At 48.3% G+C, this 22824-nt stretch overlaps 1 protein-coding gene across 4 annotated transcripts in view; it reads right to left on the bottom strand.

The window, feature by feature from the left end:
• Window positions 1-22824, bottom strand: part of DOCK1 (dedicator of cytokinesis 1) — a 556998-nt gene that overhangs the window by 118214 nt on the left and 415960 nt on the right. For all 4 annotated transcript variants that reach the window (XM_070781087.1, XM_070781089.1, XM_070781088.1 and 1 more), the window contains one exon: window positions 497-575. In XM_070781087.1, coding sequence (XP_070637188.1) covers window positions 497-575 — 79 coding nt within the window. The remainder of the gene's footprint in view (window positions 1-496; window positions 576-22824) is intronic.

Raw genomic sequence — 22824 nt, 5'->3', positions numbered from 1 at the left:
TCGGCTCACCACAGCCAAGGGCTGTTGAGGGGCTGGGACCTTGTGCCTGCTAAGGGCCACTTCAGGCAGCACAAAGCCGGCGGGGAATATATCAGGGGAAAATCGAGTTCTACACGCGAGCTGGGCTCAGCGATGCAGACCCACAGTGCCTCCCGGGCTGATTCTCATCACATCAGGATGGCCTGAGACAATCTTGGCAGCCAGGCCGACTGAGACGCGGCCACCTCCCTGCTCAGAGAGTCCCTAACTTGTCACTCTGATTCAAGACTTTCTCCCTGAAACAGCTCCATCTCCTTTCTCGCTAAATTGAGCAAATACCCCAAAGGCATCATTTTCAATCCTCGGGTTCCAGTAGCATGTATTGTAAATTCCATTTCCACACCTTAAATGGGAAACCGATTAAGTTTAAGGATTAGAAATATAAGATATGGGCTCAGACCAGCAATTTGTTTTAACATGATTTCCCAACAAAGGTCGTGTCTACTCCTTCTCTCACCTGCAGCTCAAAGTTGGCTTGATCCAGAAATTTTTTGTTCAGCATATCTGCATACTGATTAATCGCTCGCAGGAAGACTCTGAAAGATCAAGAGAAAATTACATAATTACACACTTCTGCTCTGGCACCTTTGGAGGTTCGGCATTTCAATTAGCTACAATCTGAGACTGTCTGGCAAGTGAACTCTCTAAGTCCTGTGAAAAGCTGCGAAGTTTTGCCAATGCAAAGCCCAGAGAATTATATGCAGAGGTTCTTCAAATTAATCAAGGAAACTAGCACACGCAGAAGAAAAGACACAGACCAAAATAACAGAGTCTGGAAGTAACATATGAAAAGTATCACACACAAAAAAAAAAAACCCACTTTTTTTTTTTTTTTTTAAAAAGAAGAGGTGCAAATTAAATCTCATTCTCGAGTCACAATATATTCATGTTATATTATAAAATTGGTCTTTGCTTAGCTGGCTTTTTAAAGTTAAGCATTCAAAAGTGCTGTTACACACGATCTGGCTTGGATTGATTTGGTATGTAGACTGGAAAAAAATGCAGAACAATCTGAAAAAGGTAAGAATCATGTTTCATTTGGCAGAAAAAACTGAGGACTTAAGCCTGGGACATAGCATCTCACATTGCTCTGAGAGACTGCTCAGAAGACGTAAAGGAGGAACTGGGATACACAGTACTTTTGCAACAAAGATCAGGCACTCAGAACTTCAGAAGATTATTGTTACTTAAAGGAAACCTGATTATCCCAACTTAAGGAATTTATCGGCTTTTCTATAGATAGGAAGACGTGAGTCTGGGATCAAGGAAGCCGTTCCTTTGATCTGCACCTCAGCTCTCTGGGGCCAGAGTCCCGTGCTTTCTCACCCTGGGTTCCCTTAGGGCTCACCGCCCTGGACAGCTGTAATGTGATGACGTGATGGGTGCAACGTTTCCTTTATTTACTGATGCGCCAGCAACATATCTTTTCTATCAATAGGTGAAAAATCACGGAAGCTCGGAAGTATGGTTGACCTCAGTACCATGTGTCCACCAAATGCTAGTTTTAGGCACTGTTTACTTGTTTAAATAAAGAAAGCTTTAGTAGAGATGAGAGTCATTTGCCAAGAGTTTCAGCAGGAATGTGAATTCATCCATTCACCGACGTGGTACCACTGTGACCACGCAGAACAAAATATCACATCCTTCCACACTCTGACTTTTTCTTTTCCGTGATGGAATACGCAACTCGAGGATGTCCTAAGTGACTCCAGTGCTCAGCCTTTCCCAAGCTTCTTCATTCAGTAGATTTGTCTCATGGCTCTGCAGAGTGTTTACAACAAAGCTTAGTCCAGATCCTTCTTTTTAAATGACCCTTCTCCCTCTGCACAAAGGCAGGATGTGAGAGCAGCTAGCATTAGGTCACAGATAATAAACTTCATTATCCTCCCTCCATTTAGACAGCAGGAAGCAGCCACAGAGTGTAAGAGAAATCTAGGTTACTTACTAGGAACTGATGCTGATAAGAGGATCTCTTTAGCTATGCATGCCTGGAGAAGGTCCCCAGCCTGGACAGTCCCAGAGCCACTAAAGGCCAGTTAGCCCGGGAGGACGGGGAGAGGACAGGGCCACCTGGGGCTTTAAGGAGGTCTCCATCACCACCTCCCGCCACCACCTCCTGCCCAACACTCGCTGTTGTGCAGGTTTCTCTGGCACAAGCTCCAAGAAAGAGGATGTGCAGACAGCATTTCATTAAGAGACCCATCGGTGGGATCCACGACCAAACGAGTGTGACAAGTGGCCTGTGCTGGAGCTTGCTATCTTCGTGGCTGAAGAAAAACGTAGCCGGAGTTACTTGAATCCTTCCCTGAGGATGTTAAGACAAAACCAAGAAAGTCGGATCTGATGTTGTAAGTGCCTGCTCAGAGAGGGGCATGGAGATGCTGGCTTGTCCGGGACCAGGAACATGGCCTGGGCAGCGGCATCCATCAGCCACAGGGTGGCTGGATTCTGCCATTGCAGAATGCCCAGGGAAACTGGAGAAATAGCTCTCCTGGATGAATGCTGTAATTTATTGAGTGGGGGCGGCGGGTCGGGGGGAGGCTGAATACAGGGTATTGAAGGATCCTGACAAATTAATCGAGGAGCAGGACAAAACCACTATAATCAAGATGGAAAAAAAAAAAATAAGTGAAACTGTTAGTTGCTCAGTCATGTCCAACTCTTTGCGACCACATGGACTACAGCCTGCTAGGCTCCTCTGTCTATGGAATCCTCCAGGCAAGAACACCGGAGTGGGTTGCCATTCCCTTCTTCAGGGAATCCTCCCCACCCAGGGATGCAACCCTGCTCTCCTGCTTTGCAGGCAGACTTTACCATCTGAGCCACGAAGGGAGCCTTGTATAGACAGGTCGCCTAGCAACCCTAACCAGCCCCCCAGTCTTGGGCCTCAGCCCATATCATGTTCAGCCCTCAGAAGTACAAGCTGCCTGGTTCAAGCGAAGACACGCTCCCTGGCCCAGGCGGCCCCTGGCAATTGTGCTCAGATAGCATCTGTGGGTGTGCCCTGCACTTACCCAGAAACCTGAAGACTTCCTGTCACGGGGAGAGTGGGGCGGTCACACAATACAAAAACACAGGGCTTATGGCCTTGAACATTTTTTTTTCTGCTCAACTTTTCCTCCAGCTTCAGAACTTGGCTGTTCACTGGAGTACCCCATGGCCTTTATGAGGTTTCAGAAAGCCCCTCTCTCCAGCTCTCCATGACAATAACAAGTTCACGTAGACATGCATTATTATTACAGGGCTAATTACTGTGCCTCAAGATAGCACCCAAAGAGTTGCAATATGCTACTTCTAATTAAGCCCTGGAACAACTTCAGCTAGTTAAATAAAGATATTGCTCAAAATGACTGGGGAAAAAAAAAAAGATGCCACGCTGAAAGAATATGAAAGCTGAACAAAAACTTTTTAATGAACTGACAGCTGAGCAAGAGCAGTGCTGAGAGAGATTCTATAATTTAGACTATAAATTTTTTAAAAAGCCAGGACAAAGAAACAAATAACATGGCATATCAGGGCAAAGCTGAAGGGATGATCAAACAAAAGCATCATTGATGCTGTCAACAAAGGCGAGCCACTCAGGCTACAGGTATCAAAGGCCACATCACCTTTACAGAACCATCATTATATCCTACGCTTCACACTTGATGGGATTGAAATCTTAGCGATGCCCCAAGTCCACTTGAAGATAAGTCAACTAACCAGACAAAAAGAAACATACACAGAGGCTAACTTTTTGGAAAGAATATTTCCTGTCTGTTGTAATTCATGAGTTATTTCTAACACATATCAAGCTAAGGGAGATAAATACGAAAATCACATTAGAAGCTTCTGCAGAACAATCTGCTTTCAGTCAATGATTATGAAAGATATCGCAGCTCAGCCAGGCGATCGCACAGCAGGATGCCTACTAGATGGGAGTGAGGGGCTTCAGCCTGGCTCAAGGGAACTGACAAGCAAGTCCTGTCTACCAGGAGAGGGGACATGAGATGGGGAAGGGGTTGCAAGTGGGCTCCGCTCTGCATCCCTGGTGACCCTGTCCACACTGGGCACCACTGGCATTGCACTCAAGGACAGAAAAGCCCTCCAGTCTGTTCCCGAATGGACCTGTTTATTCGCCACTGGCTGCAATGCCTAATTGGCATCTGGCACATCACAGATGTTCACTAGGTATTAGCCACGGGAAAAGAAGGGCATGATGAATATGGGTGGCGCACGGACGGATGGGTGGGTGGGTGGATGGCTGATGGATGGATAAGCTGGCTGACCCACGTCAGAGCGAAACTGTTTACTTCAGACTGGAACGCGAACATAGCCCAAACCCACAGGCTTCCAACTGAGATCACAGACCTGGTTTCAGGACCTAATGAAGCTCAGGTTCCTGATGTCTCATCACATCAGAATTCAGTGAGAGACAAAGTGATAGGTAAGAAGTAGATTTGTTCAGAGAGAAACACATTCCACAAACAAGAGTGTGGGCCATCGCAGAGGCAAGTGTGGTGGCCTTGAAATGTGGCGTGGTTAGTTATTATGGGTTGGGTAATTTCATAGGCTAATAAGTGGGAGGATCATGCCAACTATTTTGGGGGAGGGGTGGAAATTTTCAGGAACTGGGCCACCGCCTAGTTTTTGGACTTTTGACAGTGCCTTGGAAGTGTCAAGGCATCCCTGGGCATGTCATTCAGCTTGCTGATTGAGGAACCAGGTCCAGCTGAAGTTTAACTTGTCTGCCATCTTGGACCCAATTGATTCTAATCGATTTATGTTATGCCCTTGGGCTATGTCATTCTTTTAAAAATTGTGCCCTGCCCCCTTCCCTCCTATTTCAAGAAGGCTCAGGGAGGCCAAAATATCTGGTAGCTCCTGGCTATCCCTGCATTCTGAGATTTTCCTCTGTGGGTTCAGCTGTTAGAGGTTCTTGAAAACCAAATTTTGCAGTAGGCACTGGCATTTAATGGCTGTGCGTTGCCCTCACGCTCCTCTCCACTTCTGGAGTAAGTTCCTGGGCGGAGAGAACCTTGCCTTGTAAAAGGTAAATATCAGGATGCCCCAAGGCATCTGAGAGGACCGGTGGCCTCTGTGTGTATTCAGAAATGTTCTGGTCTAAGGACATTCATTTATGACTGCACTGAGAGACGTCTCAGAGTCAGCGATATGTCTATGAACTCCTCGCAGGCAAACAGCTCACACAGCCTGCTCTCCTGGGGAGAGAGAAGCCACTTTGTGGCAACCTGTTGCTGTTGTTCATTCACTCCGTCGTGTCCAACTCTTTGCGACCCAATGGACCATAGCCCACCAGGCTCCTCTGTCCATGGGATTTCTAGGCAAGAGGGGGAAAGGATGGCTATTTCCTCTGCCCAGGGATCTTCCCGACCCAGGGATGGAAACTGCGTCTCCTAGATTGGCAGGTGGATTCTTCACCACTGAGCCCCAGGGATCACAAGCACGACGTGGGGTCGTCTGGGTTGGTGTTGATGCCCCCATCCATCATCACTGTGCGTGAGCAGCAGGACCCGGGGCACGGAGCTCATGTCTGCTCTTTATAATGTTCCCAGCTTTCAGGAACAGGAGAGTGAGACGCTGGCAGGAGACAGAGAACTCGGCGAGGGGAAGGCAGGGAGCAGGGCAGACGTGTGCTGCTGCTCCCCTGCCAGAAAAGAGAGACGGGGTGGGGGAATGTGAGCCAAGCAAGTCCTGTCTCATGCCCAGCCACGAGCGCGAAGTCATTTCTAAAAAATGAAGTTAATGGTGTAAGAACTAAATGCTTTCATGGATACTGTCCCACAGGATCAAAATGATTAAGAAAAAGGGCAAGCCCATCTTTCACAGAGCTCTTTCCGATCATTTTTAACCTACAAAAGGTTTTATTTAAAATCTAAAAAATTTAAAGGTAAAAAACCAAACACAAGAAATAAATAATGTAGGGAGAGCCAGGGGCAAATCTTACAAAGATTCAGAAGCCCTAAGTTCTAGGCGTACAGTCTCTAGACATTCAAATTATTCAAGGCAATGACTGCAAATTGTCTTGTTAATGGCCCCAAGGAAAGAACTTTATCTCACTCTGCTTGGTAAGTGACTCTTGTCCCCAGAAAGTCAGAGTCACAACCTTCACCAGCCTCCCCACGACGTCACTCACTTTAAACAATCTAGAAATCCTGAGAGACCGAGACCGTTCATTCCCAAAGCTCGTACAATGGAAAACGAACAAAGAAACAAGAAAGCCCAGGAAGTTTCCCTTGACTTCCTTTTCTTCTACCTGGGTATTTAACTACAGCGAGTATTCATTTGCTGGAAACAAGGTGCTGTGCTGTAATTCCTGGTGGTGTCAAATATGAGAGTAACTGTCGTCCACACACACACACACACACACACACATCCAATTACAGTTTTAATCTAATTCTGTTAACTATCATATACCTATCTATCCACCCATCCATCCATCCACCTATCTATCTGTATATCCATCTATCTGGCCATCTCTCTCTCTCTTTTACATCCATGTAAACATTTGGTTACCAGGCCTTCAAAAGTTGCTCAGGTTTTTGAGATTCTCCTATTTTCAAGCAACGCATAAAAGTACGAAACTATGAGCCTTCAAGTTTCCTTGAACTTAGAATCTGTTTGGGTTTGTTTGTTTGTTGTTTTTCTAACTTTGAGATTAAAGGTAAGGACGATGTATGCCACATAATTCAAAGTCATTTGAGCACTGTGACCGTCCCTGACACTCTACAAAACATTAAGTAGCGTTTGCTACAAAGAGGAGGCAAGCCCTGTGCCTTGACTTTGGCACGTGTTGGGGAGAAGGCTGGGTGAGGCGGGGAGAGGCTCTGAGAAGGAGGCGGCTGCTGAGGTTCAAGCCTTCCAACCACAAGCGTTTCCCAGAGGATGCCCCACTGGCCCTGCCTCTCCCCCACGTCCCCTCTGCATCCCAGCACAAAAGCATCCTGATGCCTCCTGAGCTCCATGGGAGACCATCCCCCAAAATGACCTATTGGAAAGCAGTGTCCTGAGCCATCACAGTCCCACAGTCCTAAACAACTGTGTGTTAATTGAGAAGAAGGGAACTCAGAAAGCAGAACATAATCAGACACCAATTTAACTACTGGAAGCTCCTGGCGCGGTTACAGCCCCTAAAATGACTTTATTATGACAGGGCTGCAGGCATTTCTGTGTTTCTGTTACCCAGTGTTTGCTGCCAATAAAACAGGAAGAAGAGGGACCTCATTACTGCAGAGGGAGACGCGTCTATGGCGAGATGCCCCAAGCATCCCGGGTACAAGGTGAAGCCCCAGGTCTTAACGGCTGAAGCTGTGGGGCTTCTCTTGTTCCTCCTCTGAACTGACTGTAAGTTATATAATGAGATTGTACAGTTCAATCTGAGGGCACTTAAATACCTCTGGCACCCACCCAACAGTCGCTCCGGGGGGGAAAAAACTGCATCTTTGAACAAAATGTTTTGCCCAAAGTGGTTGGAAAAAAAGGCAACAAAAGTACAGAGACAGTCTATCCCTGCGGAACACTGAGCCAAGGAGTCGCAGCTGGAAATCTGCCTGAACGTGGTTTCTGCATCGCTCAGGAACGCTGGGAAGGAGAGGTGACCTAGGGTGACGTGAGGGAAGAGGTACAGACTGTGGCTTCAGGCCCACGGGATGGGTGCCTGCCCCCTGTCAACGAGTCTCCTGGCACCTCCCACGAGCAGCTGGGTGTCAGGTCAGTGTCTAAAGCAACAGTTGTTACCTCTGGTGGGATCTTGGGTGAAGAACGAAGACCATGTGAGCACAGAGAACTGACTTCTAAGAAAGACCCTGGTGTGTCCTGACGGGGAGCAATGAGCAGAAAGTGGAAGGCTTAGGTGAGACGCACCTGCAGTCTTTGTGGCTTGGGAAGCAGTGGAGAGACTGGTGTCACAAGAACTGTCTGGGAAGGAGGCTGGAAGTGTTGACGGGGGCCGTGAGAGGTTGTAGACGCCAGGGTACAGAGTTTGCACCTTGGGCGGTGGGTGATGGAGCTCCTGAAGACTTTACAGTGGGGACTGGGCCAGAAAAGCAGAAGGGTTAACCACCTTTGAATGCATGAGATTTGCTTCATTTCTTTCCCTAATCAATAAGCCTACAGTATCCATTAGATTCTTAACTAAAATGCAAATCGCTCTGCACCTTTCTGCTTGGCCAGCTCTGGGAGATGCGGGCTCAGTCTATGAGGCCGGGGCATCATAGAATCCCCAGGGAGCATCCGCACCACATTAAGGTCTCATCCCTGCTGGGGGAGAGGGGGTGACCTGGAACAGAGATCAGTGGGTCCAGGTAGGCTTGTCTGACATGCTCAGTGCACCTGTGCTTTGGATGTGTGTTCTCTAAGTCCCCACCAAAACAGTGCCTGTTGCCCATGAACCACTGCGGCTGAGGGCCAGACGTCCTGAAAGGGGCCGCACCCACCACAGCCCTCTGCTTCCTCTCCCACTGGACCACCCCCCTCACTTTCTGGGGCTTGAGCATCTTCTGAACACCTTGCATGTTCCACACAATGTCGCTACTTCACAGACATCACGGTGTTTGATGCCACAAGTCTTGTGAGGTATGAATTACCTGATATTTTATAAACCAGGAAATAACAGCTCAGAGAGGCACAAAGCATGCTCCCAGTAGGCTTAGAACAAGGTCACAACCGGTTACAATCATGTACTGCCTTCCTTAGGAAGGTTAATCACCACGGTCAGCATGATACAAGTACAACCTTGCCACTGTGTTCCTTTTACACTGCATGGAGGAAAACTTCCAGCAGATTCAAAAGTAGACAGTGAAGGACTTCTCTGATGGTCCAGTGGCTAAGAATCCAAACTCCTAAGGCAGGCTGCCCAGGTTTGATCCCCGGTCAGAGAACTAGATCCCACGTGCTGAAACTAAGAGTTTCGCATGCCACGACTAAATATCCCACGTGCTAAAAGTAAGAAAGATACCTACTGCACGCCGCGATGTAGATCAAAGATCCCGTGTGCTGCAACTAGACAGCTGTGAAAGGTGCTCAGTCGTGTCCAGCTCTTTGCGATCCCATGGACTATACAGTCCCTGGAATTCTCCAGGCCAGAATACTGGAGTGGGTAGCCTTTCCCTTCTCCAACTAAGACAAATACATAAACAAGTAGATGTCTTTTAAAAAGTAGACAGCAAAAGGGACCCGTGTACTCTTCACTCAGCTTCATCGATTATTACTGTCTGCGCATGGTTGACTCATTTCTCCCCAACTTCGTACCCCCTCCCACATTATTATTACTGTTGTCGTTATTTTTAGACAGACTTTATTTCTAAGGGCAGCTTTAGGCTCACAGCAAAACTGAATGAAATGTACATGGAGTTCCCTACTCCACTGGCTCCCCCATGACCGACATCCCACACCGGGGCGGTGCCCACGTTATAAACTGCTGGACTCCCAGTAATTCATCATCGTCACCCACAGTGCAGAGTCTCATTAGGGCTCACTCTTGGGGCTGTACGCTCTACGGCTTTGGACAACATGCAGTGACCCACGGCCCCCATGACCGAATCATACTGAACAGAGTCACTGCCCTAAAGACCCTCTGTGCTTGGCCAGCTCACCGCTCCCTCCCACTGAGCCCCTGGGAGCCACTGATCTTTACCGCTCCATCCTGGCTTTTCCAGAATGGCATACTGCTGACTCCTAGAGGATGTAGCCTTTTCATATTGGCCCCTATTATTTCTAGAATGTTTTCTAAGTTAATTTTCCCCAGGTTTAATAGTCTTAACATAAGACACTTTATGGCAAGGGCTTGAAACACATTCTCTTGTCAAACTCTTTTTCTAACTCGTCTGAGCAACATAAGTGCCTGCCTGAAAGAGTTCAGGGATCATCACGGCCTCAGAGCTCACCCTGCTCCAAAGCGTCCACTGATGCTCAGGAAGCACCTCCTTCCTGATGGTCTGGATTCTTGGGGTGGGTCACTCCATGGAAGAGGGGATATTAACACAGATCTCACGGGCTTTTTTATAAATGTACATATATATTTATTTTCTACATTTAAAAACTGTTTACCTCGATATTTATTTATCTGGGCTTCCCTGATGACTCAGTGGTAAAGAATCAACCTGCTAATGCAGGTAATGTGGGTTTGCTCCCTGGGTTGGGAAGATCCCCTGGAGGAGGAAATGGCAACCCACTCCAGTATTCTTGCCTGCAGAATCTCATGAACAGAGGAGCCTGGCGGGCTACAGTCCATGGGGTCGCAAAGAGTTGGTATGACTTAGTGACTAAACAACAACAATAATTTATTATTTATTTATTTATTTTTGGCCACACCACGAGGCATGTGGGATCTTAGTTCCCCAGTTAGGGATTGAACCCTCGACCCCTGCATTGGAAGGGCAGAGTCGTAACCACTGCACTGCCAGGAAAGTCCATCACAAGGCTTTTCTGAGGGCTCCGTGTCTGTCATGTAGCAGTTGTCTTGTGAATGGCATCAATTACTGTTCTGACTAATATACACATACACGTCTCTCCATGGACGGAGTAACTGGGACAGGGAGCCTCCTCCAGCTTCTTCTCACCACACTCACCTGGTTTCTCCCCACACTGTCTACAACCATCTCTCCATCCTTCACAGCACAGTCCCCAAACCACAACCCCTGCCTTAATTCTGTAAAGTTTTTTGATTTCTTATTTTAATAAAGCCTTCTGAAAAAAACTTGTGGTGAAGATCACGTAACACAGCATTTACTGCCTTCCCCATTTCTAAGTGTACGTATAGTTCAGGGGCACTCAGTACATTCACGGGGTGGTGCAACCATCACGGCCATCCACCCGCAGAACTCTTCACGAAACGGGAACTCTGTCCCCATCAAACAGCCACTCTACTCCCTCCAGTGCCCGGCTGCTGGCAGCCACCCTTCTCCTCTCTGTCTCTATGAATGGGATTGCTCTAAGGACCTCATACAAGCGGAATCGTACAGCGTTTGTCATTTAGTGTCTGGCTTTCTTCCCTCAGCATCAGGTCCTTAAGGTCCATGTGTGTTGCAGCATGTGTCGGAATGCCCTTCCTATTAAAGGCTGGACGATATTCACTTGTATGGATAATGACACGTTGTATTTATTTCATTTATCCCTCATCCACGGATGGACACGAGGGTGGCTTCCCCCTTTCGGCCACCTGGAATAGAGCTGCTATAAACACGGTTGAACAAATATCTCTTCAAGTCCCTGCTTTCAATTCTTTTGGGTCTATACCCAGAAATGGAATTGCTGGGTCACATGCCAATTCTATTTTTAACTTTTTGAGCAACTGCCAAACTGTTTTCCACAGCAATTGTACCATCTTACACGCTGGCCAACAGTGCAAGGTTCCAATTTCTACACATCTTTGCCAACACTTGAGGGCTTTTTTGTTGTTGTTTATTTGCTTGACTGTTTTGGATAGCAGCCATTCTAATGGGTATGAGGGGGTATAAATAAAGTTTTATTAGAACACAACCACGTCCATTCATCGAGAAATTGTCCATGGCTGTCTTCCCATGACAAACTCAGTGTTGAGCTGTGGTGCCTGCAGAGGTACCTGGCCCTTAATGGAAAGCTTTGCCAACTTCTGAAAAGCTGGCTTCAATTCTGACCTGTTCTTCATGCAGGGTTTTGGAGAGTTCTTCACCTATTTCAGGAGGGAGCCAGGGCTCATGTCTGTTTCTTGACATCAAAAAATAAAAGTTGTTGACAAAAAGGTGTTTAAAAGCCCCTTCCAAAGCTTAGAGAAAACAGCTTCCCTCTTTAAACCAGGAGGCGGTGTTGCCAAGAGTTGGGAGAAAAGTGATTTGGAAACCAGTCAGCAGGTTCCCTCCATTTGTGCCTCTGGGAAACCAAGCACGTCAGCTAACAAACTCATTTCAGGGTCAAGTCTTCCGCATGTACAGCCTCCCTCTCCCTCTACTCTCCAGCATCGCCTTCATCGTACTGTCCTCTTCATCGCCAATCCTGCCCGCCTCGCCTATTAATCACACAACATCACACAGTAAGTGGTGAGTGACTTACGGGCATCCGGGAGTTGGTGATGGACAGGGAGGCCTGGCGTGCTGCGATTCATGGGGTCGCAAAGAGTCAGACACGACTGAGCGACTGATCTGATCTGATCTGATCTGGGTAAAGAGGGAAAATCCCCAACACAGACACATCAGGGAAGCCTACCAGCAAATACTGGGAGAGACATCTCTATGGGTGGCGGGGCCACGCGAGGGACAGTCACATCCTCACTCTAGAATCAACCATGGTGAATAAGCAAGGGTCCTGGGTAACCCCAGAGACCCCCACCACAAGCACCCCAGCAACCATCCGGGAGGCCTCATACCTCCCTTCCCAGGGTCCTCCCATTGTTCCTGGGATTACTAGCTGGAGGCATCAGGACAGCCATGGTGGACGTGCCAAGGACTGCCCTGGTGGGGAGGCTAGGGACAGAGGAAGCAGAAGGGAAGGGTGACCGCTGACCTGTCCCTTGGGCATGGGTGCCGACTGCCCTGGAAGATCGGCTTTCCAGGATGTAAGAGTATGCAACTGTCACTGAAGTATTTTCTGAGTTCCTAGTATGTGGGAGTAGGGAGTGAGGGGTAGAAATGAGGACTCAAGAGTCTCTCCTTAGTGAGGAAACACTTGGGAATAAATAGTGGTGGTGATGGCTGCAAAACATGGTGAATAGAATTAATGTCACCAAATTGTACACTTTTGCATGATAAAAATGGCAAATTAGAACTGGACATGGAACAACAGACGGGTTCCAAATAGGAAAAGGAGTACGTCAAGGCTGTATATTGTCATCCAGCTTATTTAACTTATATGCAGAGTACATCATGAGAAACGCTGGGCTGGAGGAAGCACAAGCTGGAATCAAGATTACTGGGAGAAATATCAATAACCTCAGATAGGCAGATGACACCACCCTTATGGCAGAAAGTGAAGAAGAACTAAAGAGCCTCTTGATGAAAGTGAAAGAAGAGAGTGAAAACATTGGCTTAAAACTCAACATTCAGAAAATGAAGATCATGGCATCCGGTCCCATCACTTCATGGCAAATACAGGGGGAAACAGTAGAAACAGTGTCAGACTTTATTTTTCTGGGCTCAAAAATCACTGCAGATGGTGACTGCAGCCATGAAATTAAAAGACATTTACTCCTTGGAAGGGAAGTTATGACCAACCTAGACAGCATATTAAAAAGCAGAGACATTACTTTGCCAACAAAGGTCCGTCTAGTCAAAGCTATGGTTTTTCCAGCAGTCATGTATGGATGTGAGAGTTGGACTATAAAGAAAGCTGAGCGCCAAAGAATTGATGCTTTTGAACTGCAGTGTTGGAGAAGACTCTTGAGAGTCTCTTGGACTACAAGGAGATCCAACCTGTCAATCCCAAAGGAGATCAGTCCTGGGTGTTCATTGGTAGGACTGATGTTGAAGCTGAAACTCCAATACTTTGGCCACCTGATGCAAAGAGCTGATTCATTTGAAAAGACCCTGATGCTGGGAAAGATTGAGGGCAGGAGGAGAAGGGGACGACAGAGGATGAGATGGTTGGATGGCATCACAGACTCAATGGACATGGGTTTGGGTAAACTCCAGGAGTTGGTGATGGACAGGGAGGCCTGGAGTGCTGCAGTCCATGAGGTCACAAAGAGTTGGACACAACTGAGCGACTGAACTGAACTGAACTGATGCTATATGTATTTTAAAGTGGAAGTCACTCAGTTGTGTCCGACTCTTTGTGACACCATGGACTATATAGTCCATGGAATTCTCCAGGCCAGAATACTGGAGTGGGTAGCCGTTCCCTTCTCCAGGAGATCTTCCCAAACCCAGGGATCCAACCCAGGTCTCCCTCATTACAGGTGGATTCTTGAGCCACCAGGGAAGCCCAATATATATTTTACCTCAATTTAAAAACAAAACAAAAAACACTGGGAGAGGAAAGAGAACAGGGTATTTCTAGAAACTCCAGCAGCAGGAATCATGACTTCTCTGTCCATAACCCCAACATCTGTGTGACTCAGGGTCACGATTTAAAAACAAAACACACAAACACAAATAAACAAGCAAATGAACAGAAACAACTTGGGAATAAAAACTTCTGACCTTTACTCCCCAAAGAACCAGGTGGGGCATTTAGAAAAAGCATAAATATAAACAAATAGAAACGACCACGATGACCTGATAATGACCACGACCATCCAGCGGAGGCATTTAAGACCTGCGAGTCCTTTCTCACTTGACAGGATAATGACTCAAATCCACCGAGAGCCCCTTGAAGCTTTGCTACCTATGGCGGTCAGCAAAGCATCTCGTATAAAGCACAGTGTAACTGAATCCATGTAGGAAGCCCAGGAAAACAGGAAGCGGTCAGAGGCTGTGAGCCAGCTGCAGGGTTCAGGGCAGAAATTCTTAAGAGAAACTAAGATAGTTAACCAAAGAGGGTGATTCTTTCCAGCCATTTCATGCTCAGAATGTACTAGCTACGCCTAGAGTTTATTCTGACTCATTTTCAAGACTTGCTAACGGACACTGTCATCCTTTAGCAAACGAATGCAATTTGTTTTAGGCTCATTGGCCAAAGGCTAAACACTGGGGCGAGGTGTTGTGTCCATTCAAGGGCTGGGTGCTTACACGAGTGCCCAGAGGAGCCGCCTGGCGGCTGGTGACGCGTCTGCATTTCCACATCCTTGCTGGCGCTCAGCTACTTCTGCTCATGGCTCATTTAGTTTCCCTTTCACTGGGCTGGTGGGCCTCGTGCATGGGGTACCCCGGGGAGCGCTCTGTGCCGAATCACAACCCACCCCTCAGGCTGTGCAACCTTGGGGAAGTGAACGAACACCTCTGCATTTCTTTTCTTCACTGAGGTCTGTGGATGGGGGACTTAGAGGGCTCAGTGTTTGCAAATGGCTCGGGTCTTAGAGTGTGCATGCATGCTCAGGCGCATAGTCATGTCCGACTCTTTGCAACCCTATGAACTGTAGCCCGCCAGGCTCCTCTGTCCAGGGGATTTTTCCAGGCAAGTATACTGGAATGGTTGCCATCTCCTTCTCCGGGGATCTTTTCAACCCATGGATCAAACCCACGTCTCCTGCACTGGCGGGTGGATTCTTTACCACAGCACCAGCTGGGAAGCCCCTGGGTCCTGCCACCTGCTCAATAACTGGCAGGTGTTATCCAGAGTAGGATAAAGATACAAAAGATGGGCTTCCCTGGTGGTCCAGTGATTAAGAATGTGCCTGCCAATGCAGGAGACATGGTCCTATCCCTGGTCTGGGAACTGAGTTCACACAGGCTGCAGAATAACTGAGCCCTTGCACCACAACTACTGAAGCCCATGTGCCAGAACTACTGAAGCCTGCCCGCCTAGAGACTTCACACCACATCGAGAGAGGCCATCGCAATGAGAGGCCTGTGTATTACAAGTAGAGTGTAGCCCCTGCAACTAGAGAACACCCACGTGCAACGACGAAGAACCAGCGCAGACAAAATTAATTAATTAATATAAATAGACAAGATGATGGCCTCTGCCCTCTTCTCTGCTATTTATTTCCAAGGAGATTCTGAAGGATCTCCTTAGCATGCATTGAGCAGAGGAGACTTCAGAAGACCAGTGTTCATGAAAGCTCAGCTGGGGTTGAAGCTCAGAGAAAAGCACAATATCCTGTAATTTCGCTCTTCGATTTTACTGGGGCTCAGAATCCCCATCACTGACGCTGAGTGGAGGGAACTTTCTAATTTCCCAAGATGGAAAGAGCGGCCTGGTGAGGTTCGTCCTCTGGTTTTGAGACTAACAGTGCTGCAGGGCAGGGCGCCAGCCCAGGGCCGCAGCTCGCCCCTGCACCCATCCGGGCAGGCATCACATGATGGTCACGTGCCCTGGGAGGGCTGCCCTCTTCGAAGGTTGTGTGCTGGTGTGGAACAAATTACTGCAGATGCACTGGCTTCAACAGCCATTATCTCACAGTGCCAGGGGTCAGAACTCCCTGTGGGCTAAGTTGGGTCTTCTGTTTGAGGTCTCAGCAGGCCTTGGTCCAGGAGTTGGCCAAGGTGAGTTCTGATATGGAGGTTCTGGACTTCCAGGCTCATCTGGGCAGAAGCCAATTCTTTGCAATTGTAGGTCTGAGGTCTCCCTTTCCTGCTGCCAGTTGGGGTCTCCTCTCTGATCTTATAGGCCACCTGCATTCCTTCTCATCAAATTCATCATCAAGTCCTTCTGATGCGTCACACCCTCCCTTCCTTCTGCCATGAGCCAGAGAAAATCCTCTCCTTTTCCTGGGCTCCGGGGATGACACGAGGCCTGCTTGGATAATCTCCCGAACTTAAGATCAATTAATTAGTATATTTGCAAAAGTCCCCCCTTTCCAGGTGGTGCAACACAATCATGTAATGATTATGTCTCAGTTCAGACGCCCATCCACACTCCAGCAGGAGCTTCCCAAGGACCCTCACTGATAGCCACAAACCTCTATCCCAAACTGGTTTTTCTGGATCCCACTTCCACTTTTATTCTTCTGTAAGCCCCAGAGAGAGAGAAAGGGGGTGGGGGGAGGCAGTCATCTTAAAACTCTTTCCTTTGTTGGCCCTCCTGCTGTTCTGAGTATTAGCGACAAGAAGAAAGACTCAGCTTAGTAAAGGGGTGGCTGGAAGCTCAAAAGCATGAAAAATCAACCTGAATCAGGTCTTGCAAGAATGAAGTGGCTCTTTCAGGATTCCCTTCTCTGCAATCCACCGAGTGACACTTTCTATTAACAGGCATGACCTTATTCTAAGCCCAGGATGTCGTCTGATTCCAAGCTCATTTGTTCCCTGGATTCAGTGTAGCAACCCAGAACACAAGAGCTCAAGAACTGAATGATGCTTTCCCTCCCCAAACAGTCCATAAAATCACCTAAACAGCCCTTCATATTAACATAATTCCTCTGGTTTATCCTAAAAAGATGAGGCTTTCTTTCTGGCGAGAGTAGCATGGCCTTGAGCATCAAGTATGGGACTGGAATTTCCCACACCCGTGTCATAACCCTAAGCAAGGAAATATGAAATTGTTCAATATCCAATCTCAGAGGGCAGCAAGCTACAGCTCAGGGGCCAAGTCCACCCCTCTGCCTGTGTATGTAAATAAAGTTCTACTGGCCAAGAGCCAGGCCTATTCAATTACAAGTTGCAAACAAGGAAGACAGAGCTCACAAAGCTGAAAATACGGCCTGTTATGTAAACAAATGATATTCAAGGAGAAAAGATATAATTACCTTCTCTGATCTCTAACAACAGTTTCCACTCCATTCCCTCTGTAAACTAATTAATCCTTCCATACTTTCTAGTTAAAATCTGTTTACCTTTTACCATGAAGACCATTTGATCTGTTTATTCTTTTTATTGTTTATTCTTTCCTGGACAGAACAGTGAGCACCTCCACACCCTCAACTACAGTCGTCAAGCAACCTTGAGCATCCTTCTCATTGAAAGTCTTGACATGAGATAGGAAGACTGGGAGTCAAGCCTCAGTAGGTGCTGGGAGGTAGGTGAGCACAGGGGTTAGAGCAGAGACTCCAGGGATAAATGGACTGAGATGAAATCCAGACTGTGCAAGCCTTGAGCTGATTCCTTGTCCATGAAATGGATACAAGAGAATATCAACCTGCTATGTGGTAAAGCTGAAAAGATCTAAAACGTGGCAAGCGCCTGGAACAGTCGCTGGACTGCAGTGAGCTCATGGTGAGTGTCAGGAGGTCTGAAAATTACTCTCCAGTACTTCAACAGAGAGCGCTAGTTGAAGTGATACATTCCAAGTGCTACTATAGACGGTTGGTTACCAACCTTTAACCAGAAACCCATTCTGGAAGACGGCATAGGCTAAGCCTCACCTTGATCAAAAGCAGAAATTCTAGCATAATGTGCATGCTCAGTCACTCAGTCATGTCTGACTCTTTGCAGCCCCACGGACTGTAGCCCTCCAGGCTCCTCTGTCCAGAGGATTTTCCAGGCAAGAATACTAGAGCAGGTTGCCATTTCCTCCTCCAGGGGATCTTCCCGACCCAGGGATCAAACCCATGGATCTTGTGTCTCCTGTACTGGCAGGCAGGTTATGTTACCACTGAGCCACTTGGGAAACCCCATGAATGCAATAATTATTCATAATAGTTTTCTTTTGTGAAAGGTGTGCCTGCTTAATGAATAGTGAACAAATGGCCTGTCCTGGTGGAACTCGAGGCCATGCAAGGTAAGCCAATGAGCTACAACACTGTAGGGACTCTGCCCACTCCTGTGTGAATACGGTGCCTGGTGCCAAGGTGCCCAGTACTGAGACATGGGACCCAAACCTTGGGCTTCTGCTCTGGTCTCAGGTCACTGGTTTGCAGGACTCTGGCTCCTGATGTGACTATAAGCTCGTATGAATCTTGCCTCCAGATGATTCTCTCAACCCCTGAAACGACAGACAAGCAGTGCTTCCTGAAGTCTCAGAGCAGGCTGTGCGCACTGATTGTTGGTGAAAGTGTTTCTTCATGATACCTGTGTGTGGAAGGCTTGGACCTGACACTTTCTTTCACTATAACCTGGTAGTGAAGTGCTGAGTAGCTACCTTTTATCCAATTTTAATGATGAAAAATTGATGGTATCTATTAAACAAAAAAGAACCTAGAACCTACATTTGGTCCATTCCCAATTGTACAGCTCTGTCCCATTCTTACAGAATGCTTGCTTATAAGGCATGATTATCTGCTTGGACTTCCCTGGTGGTTCAGACAGTAGAGAATCTGCCTGCAATACAGGAGACCCAGGTTTGATCCCTGGGTTGGGAAGATTCCCCTGGAGAAGGGAATGTCAACCCACTCCAGTATTCCTGCCTGGAGAATTCCATGGACGACTGAGTGACTAAAGCTTGCTTGCCCCCTTACAGAGTCCGGGCCTGGACTCCAGCTTCCATATCTGCAAAACGGGCTTAGAGAGGATGCTGATGGAGAGATGACACGTAGGGGTCCCCAGTCCTGCCCTGGAACCTCAGTGCGGGCCACGCAGAGCTGTCTTCTCCAGCTGCCCCCTAGGAAATCAACTTTCTAGTCACTTCTGAATTCTAATATTGACACATTATGTTAACAAATGCCCAATTAATGTCCCGCCTGAGATGACAAAGAATGACAGCGAAGGCTGCTTCCTGTCTCCCAGGAGATGTGCCGGGTGCTAGGTTGTCAACTGAATCTGGATGGGTTATGTCTGCTCAGCCCACCTCTGTCATTTTGGGTCCAGGGGTTGAAGGCATCAGAAGCAGACTCCTCTTCCCACACCATGCTCTGAGTCAGCACCTACAACACACTTCTTCCCGAGCGCCTGGGGAACGTCTCTGTCTCCTGACCCAGTGATGGCACACAGTGAAGCTGGGGAGAGCTGAAGGACCTGGGCACCTCCTCGACAACCAACAACCAGCATCAGAGACTTGCCTGGGGAGCCAGTGGCTAAGACTCCGCACTCCCAAAGCAGGGGGCCCAGGTTCGATCCCAGCTCGGAGAACTAGATCCCACGTGCCCCAAATAAAGATCCTGTGTGCTACAGCTAAGACCCAGTGCAGCCAAATAAATAAATAAAAACAAATAAATATATATATTTTTTTAAATAAAGAAGAACCAGCATGCTCCCTGCAGCAGTTTTTTAACCTCTGCTGTGGCCCCTCACCCCGGGGCGATGGCCCAAGACGCAGACGCACAGGGGATTATTCCATGTTGACTTGACAGCAGCCAGCAGTGAGAGAAACACCAGACATCAGGAAGACACTGACACGTGCAGCTGGAGGAAAGCGGGAGCTTGCTCATCCCATGCAGGGGCAAGACAGCTGACACTGACAAGCAGCTCTTACAAGCACCGGATGGGCCAGGACTCATCTGTACACTCAGATACCCTCTACAGAGCACAGGTGGGAACCATGAGATCAGCCCTCGCCCAGGTACCCAGACAGTAGGTGCGGGGCCGAGAAGCCAAGTGACTGTCCATCCTTCTCCCTGCCCCGGGAGTGGAGAAGGTGGGGGTCGATGCCTGGATGGAGGCACCCCCATGCAGGACGCACGCCACAGGTGGGCGGAGCTGCCCGGCCTTACCACGGAGGCACCCTCTATACAGAACTTATCGTTGACTTTTAGAAGATACATAAGGGAAAATGTAGTTTCTACAGCCTGCCTTCCTTTTCTCATGCCATGTCATGTGTTAGTTGCTCAGTCGTGTCCGACTCTTTGCGACCCCCTGGACTGTAGCCCGCCAGGCTCCTCTGTCCATGGGATTCTCCAGGCAAGAACAGTGGAGTGGGGTGCCATTTCCTTCTCCAGGGGATCTTCCCAACACAGGGATCAAACCTGGGTCTTAAAAGAGCACAAAGTCTTTCTCAAAACTTTTCTACAACTGGCTAAAAGGAAATCCATGCACTTGGCTCAAGCTCCAGAAGCAACCACGGGCGAGGCAGCCCTGATGGAAGGGGACGTCCTGAGAGGCATGGAGCAAGAACGCACGCTGGGGCAGAGCCTTGAGAACAGCGGCAAACCTGCCTAGAGGAGCGCGTGGGGAAGGTCACGTCTCCAGCTTTCCTAGGAAACGTTGGTTTGCACGCTGCACCGTGAAGCAGCCACGCAGTCTGGTACTGGGTGCAGCTGGGGGCGCCACGCTTGGTGGGGGGCTGGGGTAAACTGGAGGGAGCCAGAGAACTCAAGGTTACGGCACAGCAGCTGCAGACGCCACCATTCTCCGCTTTACAGGAGAGCGTGGACAAGACGAGGGAGAAGGACGGGGAGAGGAGGCGGGACGCTGTGCCGCGGGGGTGACTGAACGCACCCTCTATACGTGCCCGTATTGGGCTGGATTATTCTTAAGATTCCTGGGGCTCTGATGGGGGCGATGACATCTGGGCATCCAGACTGTGACACAGTGACATCTGGGCACCCAGAATTCGTGACACAGGTTGTGAAGGACCCAAGGGGAAGCCCTCATCCAGGGCCCCATCTCCGCCCAGCCTTCTGCTCCCCACGCCCCCGCCCCAGGGGATGGGCAGGACACTGAAAAAGGCAGCCAAGGGTGGTGGGAGCCAGAGAAGGGCGCAGAGCCTTTTGAAGAGTCCAGGGTATGGGCGAGGAGAAACACTGTCTCTCTCCTCCAGGCTGAGCCATCCCACTTGCCCACTGTGTGAAGCAGCATCGCAAATTCACGACTGTGACACATCTAACTCCTTTTCTACATTGAGACGAAAAACATCTTTACGATGTTCAGAACAAAATCTACGAACATCAAATTAAAACAGGAGGAGGGGGCAGCCGTCCTGCTAGGTGCTGACTTATTCTCAAACACAAGCAGACCTCACTTTCCATACCAGACAGTTTATTCCAGAGAGTGGCAAACGTTTTCTGTAAAAGGCCAGATAGTAAATAAGTTAGGCTTTGCTGGCCATCTGGTCTCTGTTGTAACTGATTGACGCTACTGTTGGGGCAAAAACCAAATGATTGTTTGTGGCTATGTGCTGATAAAACTTCATTTATGAACACCGGGACACTCAGGATTCATATAATATTTGTGTCGTGCTATTTTGACTTTTTGTTTTCAACCCTTTAAAAATGTGAAATGTGGGGCTTCCGTGGTGATCCAGTGGTAAGAATCCGCCAGGCAATGCAGGCGACTCAGGTTCAATCCCTGGTCAGGGAACTAAAACCCTATGTGCTGAGGGACAACTAAAGCCACACGCCACAGCTAAGGTCCCGGCAGCCAAATGAATAACAAAATAAAGCTTAAAACGTTGCTGTGTAACACAGGGAGCTCAACCCAGCGCTCTGTGACAGCCTAGAGCAGTGGGAGGGGGTTGAGGGGTAGGGGGAGGTTCAACAGGGAGCGGGCATATGTATACTTAGGCCCGATTCACGTTGTTGTATGGCAGAAGCCAACACAATACTGTAAAACAATTATTCTCCAATTCAAAATACATTTAAAAAAGAAAAGAAAATTATAAAGTGCTTAGAATCTTGCCCAGTTCAGCTCCAGGCCAGCGTAGACTAAATACCAGAGAAGTATTAGCTTAAAAAAAAAAAAAAAAAACAAGTAAAAACTATTTTATAGCTTGTAGGTCATCAGTTCAGTCGCTCAGTCATGCCCGACTCTTTGAGACCCCCGTGGACTGCAGCACGCCAGGCCTCCCAGTCCATCACCAACTCCCGGAGTTCACTCAAACTCACGTCTGTCGAGTCCGTGATGCCATCCAATCATCTCATTCTCTGTCGTCCCCTTCTCCTCCCACCTTCAATCCTTCCCTTTCTTTGTAGGCCATAAAAACAAACAAAATGGACCCCTGCCCCCCAAAAGGTGGCGAGCAGATCTCGCCCGTGGGTTGCGATTCGCCATCTTCTGGTTTAAACACTTAGATCTGTGTGGATTTTCCAATTACCCCCATTCTCTGAGCACCGCCATGGGATGGGACTGTGCTGATCAGGGAGCGGTGATGAATGGAGCTGGGGTGTGGGTGGAGCAGGAGGTTTCTAAGGTGACCAGGCCTGTGCCCAGCGCACCAGGAGGGCACAGGCACCGTGTTCCGCGGGAATGACATCGAGGGGGCAGAGTGCCGAGACGGCGCCTCTAAGGGGCTGAGATGCTGGCTTCCGGCTCTGGGTCACTGCTGTCAGTGAGGTCACAGGTGGGATCTACCTTTGAAACCAGATCTGAGTCCAGGTACAAAAAGATCCTAGGGAATGGATGGAGAACATGAAAAAGAGATTTCAGAATAAGGAGGAGAGAGGAGGGGGTGCGGAGGCCAAGCAGAGAG

The sequence above is a fragment of the Bos indicus genome, chromosome 26 (assembly GCF_029378745.1).
Source record: "Bos indicus isolate NIAB-ARS_2022 breed Sahiwal x Tharparkar chromosome 26, NIAB-ARS_B.indTharparkar_mat_pri_1.0, whole genome shotgun sequence".
NCBI lineage: Eukaryota > Metazoa > Chordata > Mammalia > Artiodactyla > Bovidae > Bos > Bos indicus.
This window is presented reverse-complemented; position numbering and strand designations above follow the sequence as displayed.